The following is a 14,525-nucleotide window of genomic DNA, read 5'->3' as shown; positions in this document are numbered from 1 at the left end:
TTGCATTGGTATAAATGATTGCAGTTACTTTGGAGAGTGTTTTTAAATGCATATTTCTCTTCGGGAGGTATATTATTTTAATAGTACTAAAATACTTGGAATAATTTTTATATTTTTGCCATTAATATTATTTTCTATTTTATTGAGAAATATGTAATTTTATGGCATTAACTGGTAAAGCTCACCTTCTGTTGGATTTTTGAAGCTGAAGTATCAGTACTATCAAAGAAATCATGTTTTGTTTTGTTTTCAAGACAGGGTCTCTCTGTGTCGCCCAGACTGTCCTGGACTTGCTGTTGTAGACCAGGCTGGCCTGGAACCCACAGCGATCCGCCTGCCTCTGCCTCCTGAGTCCTGGGATTAAAGGCGTGCGCCACCACGCCTGGCTCAAAGAAATCCTTTTTACAATCTATTAACCACTTTCATCTAGACATTCTTGAGCACCCTACGTGGAGATTCAGAACCCATCTCATTATGTTAATACTTCTGGGCCCTGGTTGCAGCTCCATGGTTCTGGCTCAGTAGAGCAGAGTGTGGCCAACTGACGGGTTCCCTGGCTGACTTTTCCTTACATGTGTGGCACAGAGGGAAGACATAATTCAGTACCATGTGGTCCTGGGGGAGACACTCCTGAAGAATGACTTGCACAATGGCATGCACCGAGAGACCATGCTGGGGTCCTCCTTCCTCCTCACCTTCGTTCTCCACAACGACCAGGTACATCTGTTTAACAGAACTCACAAGCAAATGTCTCCACCACTGTCAATCATTTCTTCCATACTGGGAAAGTACCTCCAGTACTTCCAAGCCTTATCAGTAAGAAAAAGTTGTTTATGTTGAGTCAGAAAGCAGTGGGTAAACTACAAGAGTCAATCTCTCCCTCACCTGTCATGTGATCAGCCTTCAGATAACCACCATGGCCCTCCCGACTGTGGTATTTGAGTCTCAGCCGTCACAGGCGCTCTTTTAGTTGTGGTGCCACAAACCCAGCAGTAGACAGTCTCCAGTTTCCAAAATGGGAGGGACCCGCGTTCCTCAAAATGGCTGCCAGGATGTGGCACTGGCTTCAGAAAGTCAGGTGTCTGGTGACATGCATAAGACCCCTGCCGCAGTCAAACAAGTTAATATTAATCTTGCGCAATCCCGGGGGATGCATCAGCCACCACACTGGCACTCCCATGATTACCTCACACAATGCCTGAGGAACTAAATGGTTAACATTCATAAAAGAGACTTCATGAAACTAGGTTCTAATACAAACTTCTGATCAGGTAATTGAAGTGACACATTTTTAAACAGTATGACAATTTAAGAAGAAACATTATAATTCTAAAATTCTCAGATGAAAATTTTATTTAAAAAAATTTTATTTAAGAGTCAATAAGGAGCCGTGTGTACGTCACCTGCCTGTGGTCCTAGGATTGTGGTGGCTATCCTTGTGAGGTTTTCTGTTGCTGTGATAAAATACCGTGACCAAAAGTAACTTGGAGAAGAGGGTTTATTTCACTTCATACCTTTAGGTCACTGTCCATCACTGAGGGAGGGCAATGCATGACCCGAAGCAGAGGCCACAGAGGAGTGCTGCTTACTGGCTTGCTTCCGGCTTGCTCAGCTTGTTTGTTTTTATATACCCAAGCCCTCCCTGCCTAGGGGTGGTATCGCCCACAATGGGCTGGGCCCTCCTATATCAGCCATCAATCAAGAAAATATCCTACGTACTTGTCTACAGGCCAATCCTACAGAGGCAGTTTCTTGATTAAGATTCCATCTTCCAGATGGCCCTACCTTATGTCAAGTTGATATAAAAACTAGGCAGCACAAAAGCTGAGGAGGAAGTATCACACTTGAGGCCATCCTAGGACAGTCTGAGTGCCGGGGTTTAAATAAAAACGGCCCCTATAGGTTCATATGTTTGGGTGCTTGGTCCTAGTCAGTAGAACTGTCTGGGAAGGATTAGAAGGCATGGCCTTGTTATACAGTAGGTTTGGCAGTGGGCTTTAAAGTTTCAAAAGGACTGGTTTCTCCCTCCTTCCCCCCCCCCTCTCTCTCTCTCTTTCTGTCTCTCTCTGTCTCTCTCCCCCTCCTTCCCTCTCCTCCGCCCCCCCCCATGTGTGTGTGTCCCTCTCTGTCTCTGTCTCACGCCCCCGCCCCAGATCCCGGTCCCCTCTCTCTCTCTCTCTCTCTCTCTCTCTCTCTCTCTCTCTCTCTCTCTCTGTCTCTCTCACGATATAAAGCTCTCAGCTACTGCTCCAGTGCCATGCCTTTCTACTTCCCACCATGATAATCTTGGATAAAACTCTCCAAACTATAAATAAACCTCAGTCAAATGCTTCATTGTGTGAGTTGGTCATGGTGTCTCTTCATAGAAATAGAACAGTAACTAAGACACTGAGCTACATAGCAAGAACTTGACAGGAAGAGATGGTGGGGACAGGGCAGCAAAAGAGTACAAATTGGAATGAGAATTTAATTGTGCAATCTTAGAAGCAATAATATTATTGATCCTTTAAAAAAATCTTTTCACTGTTACCATCATTGAAATAAGCAAAATTTTACTTAAAAAAAAAAAAAAGAAAGAAAATGTAGCTAGAGATTTTTTAAGGGCTCTTTTACTTTCTTCATTACTTAGAGAATAATTTAATTCCTAACATTTTTCTCTAATTTTATATTAGTGTTCAGAATTTATATAAATTCATTTTCCTTTTAAATAAATTTACTTTTCCAGAAATAGCATTTATCTTATTGTTAGAAAGCTTTCTCTTTTTTTGTTGTTATTTTTAATCTGTCTTTTCTATCTCATCAGGCAGAGATGAATATGCAAATACTGTTAATTGAGTTACTTTCAGTGTTGTGATGTTCCTTTTCTATTAGCCCAGAAGTTTTCCTGATATAGAACAAAAAAATTAACACAATAGAGGGCTTGCCTGTAAGTTCTCTGTTGAAACGAAAGTAGAGGGAAAGTGCGTTCCTAATGAGTGGGTGTGTTTATATAAAATTTTCAGTGCATCCCATAATTATCTAGCTATATGCCATAATGGAATTGATTCAGGCTCTCTAAATGCCAAATTAAGTAGAAGTACATCAAATGTTCTGCTGTCCGAGTATTCAAAAATAGCTCAACATCTTGGAATTCTAGAAATGTGTGCTATAGTCACCATTGAGACTACATGAGTTTTCCTCAATGTTCGTTGACCTTGAAAACAGCAGCACAGAACTCCCTCCTCACTTATCCTGACATCCAAGCAGCCTGCCACTTCACTGCCAGCCAATCATAATAGACTATGGTATTTAGTAGCCATTTCAACAGGAAGAAGAAGTCTTGACGATGCTGTCCGGTATTGTTTTGTGAATTTTAAATCCTTACCGAAGACAAACACATTGTATGCTCAAAAGAGTACGTTTTTCTCTCTCTCCCATTCTCATTGTCCTTTCTAAGAGTTGCTGGCAAACTAGCCGACAGATGCCAAAAGGATGCACTGTGTTCTCTGTGCCTTTGTTAGGGAGACACCCACACTTGGTACAGTTCAAATGAGCATGTCCATAATGGCAGCTTGCCAAGGGACATGAGCCTAAGAATCTTAAGCCAGTCATTACATAACATAAACCAATGGGTTTCAGAGATGGAGACTACCTCAGAGGTGATTTCCAACAGTGCTTTCCTCTTACAAAAAGGAATGTTGAGGTTCAGGATAGCGCACAATTGACGCAGAATCACACAGCTTCATGGTACCAGAGGCAGGACTATAAGACTCTGACTCCCCTCTTCCAAGCCAGGGCTCTGTCAACTACATTGTGCTACTTTCCTGCCAGACTGGAATGTCTCCCAGACTGTTACCATCCTGAGGTGACAATGTAGCTTACCTGGTGTAGCTTACTCTAACAATAGTGGGGTTGTTACTGTCCCATCTTCTGCATCTCCTTTAAGCCTGCCTTACTAAAACTATGTCTGTTTCTCTTATTCACAGCTATATGTCAATGGAGCTCCAATAAACTACACCAACGTGGCCACTGACAAAGGAGTGATCCATGGGCTGGGGAAAGTTGTGGGAATTCAGAGGAATAGATGTGACACTAATGATACCATTATTAGGAGTGTAAGTTACACCAAGGACCAGTGATGAAAATAATCGGTGATGGCTTTAATTTTTTAGACATGGGGCCAGGGAAATGCCTCAGTAGGTAAAGATGCTTGCCACAATGCCCAGCAACCTGAGTTCAATCCCCATGACCCAGAAGTGAATTCTGCAAGTTATCCTCCACACAGGGACAGACACACACATGCACTTGCACATACACACACACACACACACACACACACACACACACACACACACACATAATGTAAGTAAAATATTTAAATAATAATTTTAAACTTGAGAATTTTCCATTAGATTATCTCAGGTTAATTTAAAACACCCTCATTAATTTTGACTAGGGTTATAGCTCAGAAGTAGAGCACTTGCCTAGAATGCATGAGGCCCTGAAAAAAAAAAAAAAGACTAGATAGTGAGCATCTCTAGTGTACCAAAAAAAAGAATAAAAGCTATAGATTACAAAGATGAGTAAGACATACCATCATCTAATGAGATGGATTGCAGCTACATGCCTGGGGAAGGTTAGATGGACAGCTATATTGAGCAGGACTCTGAAGCCCTGGCTCCCTTGCAAAGGGAGACTGTACCAGGGAGAAGTCCATGGTTCACCTATGGCAGGTATTGGCTAAGGCTGGCCAACCAGGAGAAGAGGATAGACCTGGGTGAATTCAGGGTGAAAACACATGCCATCGTGCAAGCTTGTTACTGCAGTCTGGGAGACAGTGGAGCTTCTTTAATAATAGTATCAGCTTCTGATATTGATACTTGCATGGCAGCCTGGCCCTAGAAACAGACTTCCCAACAGTGGGACTACACCACTGAGTAGGTACCAATAGTTAGACCTTCTCCTAATGAGGGTGGTGACACTCAAAAGTTTCTGCTATTCTATTGTTTGTTCTTTGAGGTATTTCAATGGAGCGTCCCGGATGCGCAGCCATCAGCTGCACCATGTTTTGTCAAGGCAGGCATTGTCTGCGACACATTGTTTGTCTCTGTACGTGTCTGACCCAGTTCACTAAACAAGGATTCCGGTGCGTCAGTCAATTAGTGCTAAAGAATTCAGATGGAAATGAGTGATGTCTTCCGGGATCTAAAAGATGATTGGATTCTGAGGACAGTTGTGGATGAAAGCAGTGTTCAGATACAGGAGACCTGGGGCAGAAGAGCTTGTCTCTGAGAATATTAATGAGATTGAACAGATGTTCCCCCCCTGCCCCACCCCCGGTGGTTTTCAGCACTGCATTCTAAAACCTGCAGCTCCAAGCTCTCGTTTGTGGCCTCAGTTTGCACTGAAATCAATAACCTTGACAATGTCCTCTTTGTCTCTACACTTTTTTTTTTTTTTTTTTTTTTTTTTTTAACCAAGGGGAAGTGTGAGAAGTGTTCCAATCATGCAGTCTGCCCACTCGGGACAAAACCTGTCGTAAGTACTCTTATCTGTTAAACAAAGCAAAACAAACAAATAAACATAAAACAGCCTCCAGATAGGAGAGAATCCAAATTTGTCCACAGTCGGGGGCAGGGGTGGGGGCCGTGCCTCTGCATACTTCCTTTTCAGTTTTTTTTTTATTTCACCTGTAGGAGCAATTTTTATTTCCCTGAGACAACTGTAGTCTCTGAGGCTTACTGCCTCCATCTGCTAACCTCGGCCTAGTCCTGGAAGCTTCTAGGCTACACACAATCTAACCCAGGCCTAGAATGTTTTTCAGCCTCTGACACTTACTGCTTAATAAACTCATCCTTCCTGGTTCTTTCTGAGCTCTGGCTCAAACTCCTCTCCAAGGTAAATGGTTCAGACTGGTTTCTCTCAGCTTCTGACTGAATTGCTCAGCTTGGCCTCTGGCTCCTTCTCTTTCTCTGATGTGTTCTGTCTTCACCTGTGTCCATCTTGTCCTCTCTTCAGAGACCTCTCTCCGTGAAACTGCCTCCTCTCTCCTCACTGTGTTGCTCCCTTAAGTAGCTTCCCTTTCCTCTCTCTCCTCGTGAGAGTTGGACATGTTGGATTCTGTCAAATCTTTCTTGGTTTTGTCTCTTTGTCTGCTACTCAATTAAACACCACTTTCAAACATCGGTGCTTCCTTTTACAAACAAACGTTACCCTCATGTGTCCTCTGACATGGCCCACTTTCTCACCTAATGGAGACTAGGAAACCTTCCTAACTAAAGGGATAACAACGTCCTTATGATTTCACAGGGTTGGGGAAGGAAATGCATCTATACCATGTACTTCATGGGGAAACGATCCATACTCATTGGATGCCAGCCAAAGTGTGCGAAGAGCACCATCGTAAGTATAAGCTACCCCTCCCGTGCCCTCAGTAACATTGGTATAGCCAAAAGTACGTACGACTTCTCAGAATGCTTTGGCAGGTGTTCTTCCTGCCATCTGCTCCTCATCTTCATCATTGTCATCCCCCCCAAAGTAGTCCTGGCTACAAGAAGATGTAGAAAAGTCTCCAAATCTGAAAATGGGCAAAACCCAAAAGCACTCATTTGAGTAAGGAAACTGAGGGCGTGGGAGGTGGAAGGGGATGCCCCGGCTGTCACAGCACACGCATGTGCAATTAAACTTCACTACGTTAATTAGTAGTTAAGCGTAATCAAGAGACAAAGGCCATAGTCACCAAGGGAAAGCAGTGGGACACGTGGTCATTCAGAAAGTAGAACCCCAATACCCAGAATCTTCTGGAAAATTCCTTATAACTGATTGTCCTGCTTCTTCTCTAGAGGAGGAAACCTCTTATACTGTGGAGCTAGGGACTGAGGAGCGTTTTATGTACTAATGCACTTAAGAATAAAGTCAGAGCCGGGCGGTGGTGGCGCATGCCTTTAATCCCAGCTCTCAGGAGGCAAAGGCAAGTGGATCATGTGAGTTCGAGGCCAGCCTGGTCTACAAAGTGAGTCCAGGACAGCCAAGGCTACACAGAGAAACCCTGTCTCAAAAAAGAATAAAGTCAGACAAAGCCAAACAGACTTCCCGGGGGTGTCCCTGAACAACAGGGGGCTCACATGACATGCCAAGCACCCACCCCTTCCAGAGATGAGACAACCTCAGGCGGAGGATCCCCCAGGTTGGGAGTGCTGGAGGCTTGTTGGTCCTCCCAGCCCTCCTGTATCACCTGTGCTGTTGTCAGGAGCGCTGGCCTATAATCCCAATGCTCAGTAGATGACCAGATGTTCAAGGCCAGCATAAACTATATGAGACCCTGTTAGAACAACAGCAGAGCAGTAACAGTAACAACAACAAAAGAACAATAACAAGAAGGTTGTCAAGCTGAGTGGCCACCCTCCTACATACTCACATCCCAGGCGTGCGCTGCCTGCCAGGCTTCCTTTGGTTTGTTCTTCCTGCCATCCCGCCTTCGCATTCTTCATCTCCATCTCTTGTCTTTTGATGTTCTGTCTTCCCTGCCTGCAGGGTTGGCAGGCGCCCAGGGAAATTGCTGAGCCTCACTCAGTCCTCAGAGGGCTCTGTCCCCTGTCCCTTAGAAACCCTAGAGTCTAAGAAACAGGCAGGCTCGCACGGAGTCCCCAGGAGTCCCCAATGCAGAAGAGAAACATGAACCTGGCACTCTGTCTTGTTTCAGACGAAAGCATGCTGTGCTGGCTACTTTGGCCCACAATGCCACCCCTGCCCCAGCAAAGGTCAGAATGTGTGCTCTGGGAACGGCTTCTGCCTAGATGGCCTCAATGGCACCGGCACGTGCGAGTGTGGGCAGGGCTTCAATGGGACAGCCTGCGAGACCTGCACAGAGGGCAAGTACGGTGCCCACTGCGACCAAGGTGAGCATTACGCCCGCCCGGCCTTTCCACCAGCCATGAGACCCTCTGTGAACCAGTTACAGTATTCCCAGCATTTAGGAGGTTGAGGCAGGAAGACTGCCCTGAGTCTGAGACCAGCCTGGGGTACAGAGGGAATCGCTGGCATTTGTTTGTTTGTTTGTTTGCTTGTTTATCTAAGCCTATGTTACTTCCTTTGTATATCACAATGTTCCAAAACATTTCCAGTCATTGACCTGGATGTAGCCACCCTACATCTGTTTGCTGATCTTTGCAGCCCAAGTCTGTCTCTCAGTTTGCCTGTATGTGCAAATCACCATAATTAAACTTTCTTTGTGGACATTGCTCAGTAGCTGGGGGGAGCGGGGCAAGCAGATCTATTCTAATGACTCATTAATCCCAGTCTGCAAGGGTATTAAGGGCAGGACCATGAATGAGTCCCCGCCTCCCCCGAGGTCAGTTGAGGAGGCAGATCCTTCCTGACCCCAAAGCCTGCTTCTTAAATCAAACTCTCCACCTTGGGAAGGTCACTCACTTCTCCACTCACCATCAGCAAGCAACGCACTTTGATGTTTAGTCAGTCTGAGGCACGACCTCTTGAACGTTGGCATCCGGGCTTCCTTGTACCCAGGGGCACCTGTGAGAGCTTCCAGCTGGGAGCAGAAAGCAGATGATTCTCCATCCAGCTGGTCCTAAAACCATCAACTCAGCTCTCACTCTTTTCTTGGCAGTCCATCTAAGCCAGAACGAAACTTATACATAACTTATACATGGCTGGAACATGGTGTGTAATGTCACATTGAAATCAGAGTGTTGATTTATTTTTCTGTGTTGTTTGGGAGACTTGCTTCTGTTGATGCCACACTTCCTGACCTAGACTCTGTGGGTGACTCCATGGGGTTCACCAAGACCAAAAGGCGAACGCTTTTTTTTTATGAAGAGTGGCGTTCATGGCTTTCACCAAGTTCTCATTTATTCATTCTTTCTTTCTTTTACAATTCCATAAACACATATCTATAATGTTCTTTCACCAAGGTTCCCATTGTTATCCTCCTCTCTCCCCCTCTCCCCCCCCCCCCGAGCCCCTTCTTCCCAGGTCCACAATCTATTTCCATGTAATCAGGGCTGAGTGCATGAGCATGGGTCAATCAATGGCTATTTACTTGAGCACGAGCAGTGTATCATGGGCTACACTGCCAAGGAAGATGTCTCCGTCTGTTGGCACACTCCCTTGGGAGGGGCGGGCCCTTACAAACTCCTCTCCCATGCATGGAATTTCCATGCGGCCAAGTGCAGGTCTTGGGCAGGAGGCAGCGGCTGAATCATGAACGACAATAGTGCCGATATGAGTTCATACATGCAAAACAACCACGTCACATCTAGGAGCAGCATTTTACAGCACTCCTTCCCTCCCTTCCCTGCAGCTCTTAGATTCTTTCAACTCCCTCTTCCACAGTGTTTCCTGGGCCTAAGAGGAGAATCTCAGCTGCTTTTCCATTGCTGTAACGAAACACCACGGCCAAAACAACTTACGAAAGAAAGTATGGGCTCTTGACATTCTAAAGCCCATCCCCCAGCGGACACACCTCCAACAAAGCCACACCTCCTAATCCTTCCCAAACAATTCTGCTAACTGGAACCAAACATTCAAATACATGAGCCTGTGAGGACCACTCTCATCCAAACCACCACAGAGTGTGCTATAAACGTACTGTTCAGGCCTGAGCACTCTCAACAGTCACGTGCCCTCAGCACTTGAACCAGTTATGAGCCTCTACGTTAACCAGTTAGCTAATTCCCGCTGTAAGTAAATAAACAAGCAAAATATTTTCTGAACAAGGCTGAGAGCAGCACTAATCTAGGAACAGGTGCATAAGTATTTAGAGAATGGTTGATACCACATCCGCCCGTCAGAACAGCGGTGATAAGTTCCTCTCTAGAACCGCTGCCTCCCTTGCCCTGAGTTCGATCAGGTTTACGGGGACCATGCATATGGGCTTCTCTTGTCCAACAGACCTAAAACCCAGTCAGAAATGTGTTGTGTTGGCCTTCCCCTTTAGCAAGGGACACTATTGCACTGATGGGCACATCTTGCCTGGAATAGCAAGAGCCTGCATAGTTCTGGGAGCCTTTGGGACCTCCCTGACCAACAGCTCACGAGGAGGCACTCCACACCTAGCAATGGAGTTTTGTTTAGTACCCGTGGGCTTTAGGAGTAGCATTGTCCACACTCTTTTGTTTGGTTGGTTGGTTTTGTTTTGGTTTGGTTTTTCGAGACAGGGTTTCCCTGTGTAGCCTTGGCTTTCCTGGACTCGCTCTGTAGACCAGGCTGGCCTTGAACTCATAGAGATCCACCTGCCTCTGCCTCCCAGAGTGCTGGGATTATCAGTGTTTGCCACCAGCAGGGCTCACACTTTTTTATACTATTGTTTAACTTGCTTACAACATAATAGATTTCCCTACGGCTTTTTCATATTTTCATCAAATTGTTTGTTTGTTTGTTTGTTGAGACAGGGCTTTTCTGTGTAGCCCTGGCTGTCGTGGAACTCTCTTTCTGTAGACTAGGCTGGCCTAGAACTCACAGTAATCTGCCTGCCTCTGCCTCCCGAGTGCTGGGATTAAAGAAGTGTACCAGCATCACCCAGCTGTATTATTTTTTTTATTCTCGTGTTTATTGGATATTTACTACATGCTTAATGATGCATTACCCCTTAACATTTTGCGCATGCCCTCTGACCTACGATGATGTTGCTATGTCTTCTATGTGAAGCTTAATGAATTCTTGCATATCTATCCCCATAAGCCATGACTTAAGTCCAAAAACTCCTCGGCCCCTCAGCTTTCACCAGATTCTTAGGGAGATTCAGGGTCCTGCCATAAAATGAAGGGACCATCAGTTCTGTGTCTTTGGAGGAGGCAGAGCAAACTGGTTTCTGCAAACCTGATATCAAATAAACTTTTTTTTTTTTTTTTGAGACAGGGTCTCACTATTAACCTTGGCTGCCTGGATCTCACCATGTCTTCCAGGCTGGCCTTGAACTCACAGAACCTGTCTCTGTCTCCTACGTGCTGGGATGACAGGTGTTCACTTGTAAAGTCTGCTCTTAGGGTCCCATGTGATCCTGGATCCTCAGATGACTTTAGATGAGGATAATTTGGCACTGAGTCACATTCCCACAGTGCCACACAATCTGAGAACAGCGGTATGAACTACTTCATTGAAATGTGACCTGGTTCACCCTGTAACCTGCATCCCTATGACCTGTTTCACCCTGTAACCTGTGTCCCTATGTCCTGCGACTCCGGTCGCACAGGAAAGAGAGAAGCACACCCAGTAAATGGTAAAGGAAATGTTGAATGTGAGTCAAAGTCTGGTCACTTGCAAATGTTTCTCTGCCTAGAATGCTCTTGTGTCCATGGGAGATGTAGCCAAGGCCCCTCAGGCGACGGCTCCTGTGACTGTGAAGTTGGCTGGCGAGGTGTGCAATGCGACAGTGGTAAGAGCGAATCCTTCATCCTGGTCTTCAGTCCTTAGCCCAGCTTCTGAGAAAACACGTTGTTTTCCTTCCTAGAGTAGAAATGATGCCATTAGTGCTCCCCTGAGAAACGTAACCCCTTGCTGTGAAAAGTTTGTAAGAAAAAGAAGAGCACAAGAAATCAAGTTCCTCGTGTCCCCAATGCTGGAAAAACTTACTCGCGATATTCTGTGTGACTTAGTACAGAACAGTATGTGTTAGGGGCCAGGCTGCTTTTTCAAAACCTCCTTTTTCACTCCACAGTAGACCGTGGGCATTTTTCCTCCATGTGAATGAACCGCTGTGAGTCTGTTTGCTGCAGTGCTGGTGACTCCACAGCTGGCTCCTGCAGGACCGATCTGGCCCTGGGTTGCATCCTCTCCTTACTTAACGCTTCCTAAAACCAATTTTCTGTTGTCATAAACAAGGCGTATTTCATATGCCTCTTGTCAACTTATGCGTTCAACTCTGTGGGATGGGGAGTCAGATTTAGGAGCTGGTAATCTCAAGGTTTTGCTGCCCATTGCTGAACAGTCCAATACCAGCGTATTCCTCTCTCAGCTTTCGGGTCTGATGGAGCATTCATTTGGTCCAGTATCACGTTGCGTAGATGTTTCTAGCTCCACTGGAGACACAGGAAATCTGCAGACATTTAAGGATCCGTTGTGTTGCAGGATGTGAGAACAGAGGCAAAGAGGCGCACTGAGTGAGGCTAGCGAGCAGGCAGGAGCCGGATCACATACGGCTTCCCAACTCAAGCTAGCAGGGAGCCACTGAAAAGTTTTAAACACGCTCGCAATGATATCCCATTTGTATTTAAGAGAAGTCAATCAGGCACCAGATTGAAGAGAGTGGCCCTGGAAGCCAGCATCAGAGACCTTATTGTCCCTTATGAGGCAAGAGCTGGAAGGAAACTCACAGGTGCCCACCTACCCAGTGAGGGCTCTAACAATGTGCCTTGTCTGAGGGACTGACATCGCCAAAGCTCCAGGAGAATGCTAAGTCCAAGAGAAGGTAGAGCTATGAAAAACACCAAAATGGGGAATGTGAAGGATTCCAGACCAAGGGGACATCCCAGAGCAGGTACCACGTGTTGGGGTACATAATCTGGATTCAGATAGTCTGGAAGAGGACCAGAGAGTGGTGGGGGTCACTCAATCAGGACGCTATCCCAAGTAAATACCTAGGCTAAATGCAGTTTTTCACCAGTCCCTGCCCCTTTATGCTTCTAAGAGCATAGTGCGTGGAAACCCAACCTCATTTAAAGGGACAGGGAGCTGCCTGGAAGCTATGGCAACTACCCAACTTCCCAAACCAGGCAGCAGCAGATATTTGATGTGGACAATAGAGGCCAGAGACTGGTAAACGCAGATGTTGGAGATGCGCCCCTGGGGGTCAAATGAAGCCGAGACTAGGAGATGCTGACAACGGTGCCCTAGGGGTCAAAGAAAGCAAAGACTGGCGGATTCAGGAGATGCTGAGGGTGGTACCCAGACCATGACTCAGGCAGCAGCATGGATGGTGGTCAGTCATGGAAGAGAACAGCTAGACCACTCATCCTAGAAACCTCCCCTTGCTTTTTAATGTCCCTTTTTACTAACGTCTCTGGATACTCTACTTAGCCACATCCCTGGAAACTGTCTATTCCTCCTCCACCCTGATGTTCTTATAAAGAAAGAAAATTTCAATCGTTCGATTTTACCAATAAAGACTCGGGAGCCAGATGCTGGGGTGAAACCTGCTAGCTCAGAGAGGCAGAGAAAGCACCAGCTGACCTTCTTACTCAGCTGACATCCCAGAAGGAAAAAGCCCCTTCTCCTTCACACTGTCTTAAATTCCTTTCAACTCAGCATCCCTCCTTTCTACTTCCTGTGTGTGTCTCTCTATCTTCCCTCCACTGCCCTCCAGGCTTCCTCTCACTCTCTATGTTTTGCCACCAAGTTCACTTCCTGGTTGTTTGCTCTGCCTCTTGACGTAGGGTTAACTTTATTTAATCCTGTTTACACAAAGCTCTTGGATTAAAGGTGTGTGCTAGGGCTGAGCCATGCCACAAGTACTTGTTTACAGTAAACAGAAAGCTCTAGGATCAAAGATTGAGCCATACCACAATTAGAAACAGGTTTTTACAGTTCACAACCTCAGGGTTCTCAGTGGGACCAAATATCCTGCACCACCCTGCCGCCAGAAACCTTGTGATCCAGCTCTTTGCCCTTTATCATAGGCCCTGCCCCTCTCCTTTCTATATGCCATATAACTGCAAGAAAGAACCTTCCAAAACATAGATGAAAGAGATATCATTTTTCACCCCACTCCTTCCCCAAGATTTAACAACTTGCTATGGCATTTCATCACCTAAGAACAAGGTTCAGAGTCCAGAGTGTGTGGTCCTCACAGGGAGCTCCCTTTCTGAGAGACACCTCCTTAGTGTATTTGACCTTCACATTTGTCTCTGAGCTCCTTGGTAACCAACGTGGAAATCGTTCACACAGTGGCAAGGATTTACGTAGTAACAAATGACTTCAAGGAACTCAGTCTTTTCCTACCACTAGGAACTAAAGCAAGAATTCACGGAGCAACTGGTCTTCTTTTTCAGAGATCACAAAAGACAATTGCAATGGAACCTGCCACACCAGTGCCAAGTAGGTGTCCACTGACCTCCAGGTACAAACTCAGTAATTCTTACCTCAAGCCCTGTCCTGAGGATGTTCCCCAACACCCTTTAAGAGAATGTAGGGTACATTTAAAGAAGAAACTGGGTATCTGTGAAGAAAACACCCATCAGTTGCCAACATCCAGCAGGATCAACAAGCAGCCAGTGACTTACCTAGCACACTGACAAGAATGCCATTTGTCACCCCAGCCCATACCTCTTTCATGGAGGGGGCATTGGTTTCAGCAAACCTTGCCCGAGTCCACAGCCCAGCCCAATGTAGTTTCGGATGTCATAGGACACATCCTCCTGTAAACTAATGAAAAGCCTGGTAGCTGGAGTTAGACCCGGACCCATGGTCATCCTCCACCACTCTCGATCATCACGTGACCTGTAGTCAATTCTTTACTTCCTCCTATCCTCAGTTTCTTCACTTGTAAATGGCAATAATAATTGCACTGACTTTCGGGGGCTGTCGTCTCACCT

The 14,525-nt window shown here is 45.8% G+C and overlaps 1 protein-coding gene across 1 annotated transcript in view; it reads left to right on the top strand.

The window, feature by feature from the left end:
* The window catches only part of Stab2 (stabilin 2), a 168,347-nt gene that overhangs the window by 101,396 nt on the left and 52,426 nt on the right, over positions 1-14,525 (top strand). Inside the window, exons 34-40 of the mRNA XM_051172938.1 lie at positions 586-717; positions 3,966-4,094; positions 5,461-5,517; positions 6,289-6,381; positions 7,682-7,877; positions 11,276-11,371; positions 13,983-14,028. Coding sequence (XP_051028895.1) covers positions 586-717; positions 3,966-4,094; positions 5,461-5,517; positions 6,289-6,381; positions 7,682-7,877; positions 11,276-11,371; positions 13,983-14,028 — 749 coding nt within the window. The remainder of the gene's footprint in view (positions 1-585; positions 718-3,965; positions 4,095-5,460; positions 5,518-6,288; positions 6,382-7,681; positions 7,878-11,275; positions 11,372-13,982; positions 14,029-14,525) is intronic.

The sequence above is a fragment of the Acomys russatus genome, chromosome 31 (genome assembly GCF_903995435.1).
Source record: "Acomys russatus chromosome 31, mAcoRus1.1, whole genome shotgun sequence".
In the NCBI taxonomy this organism is placed as follows: domain Eukaryota; kingdom Metazoa; phylum Chordata; class Mammalia; order Rodentia; family Muridae; genus Acomys; species Acomys russatus.
Note: the sequence above shows the minus strand (reverse complement) of the source record. Positions and strands in the feature narration are given on the sequence as shown.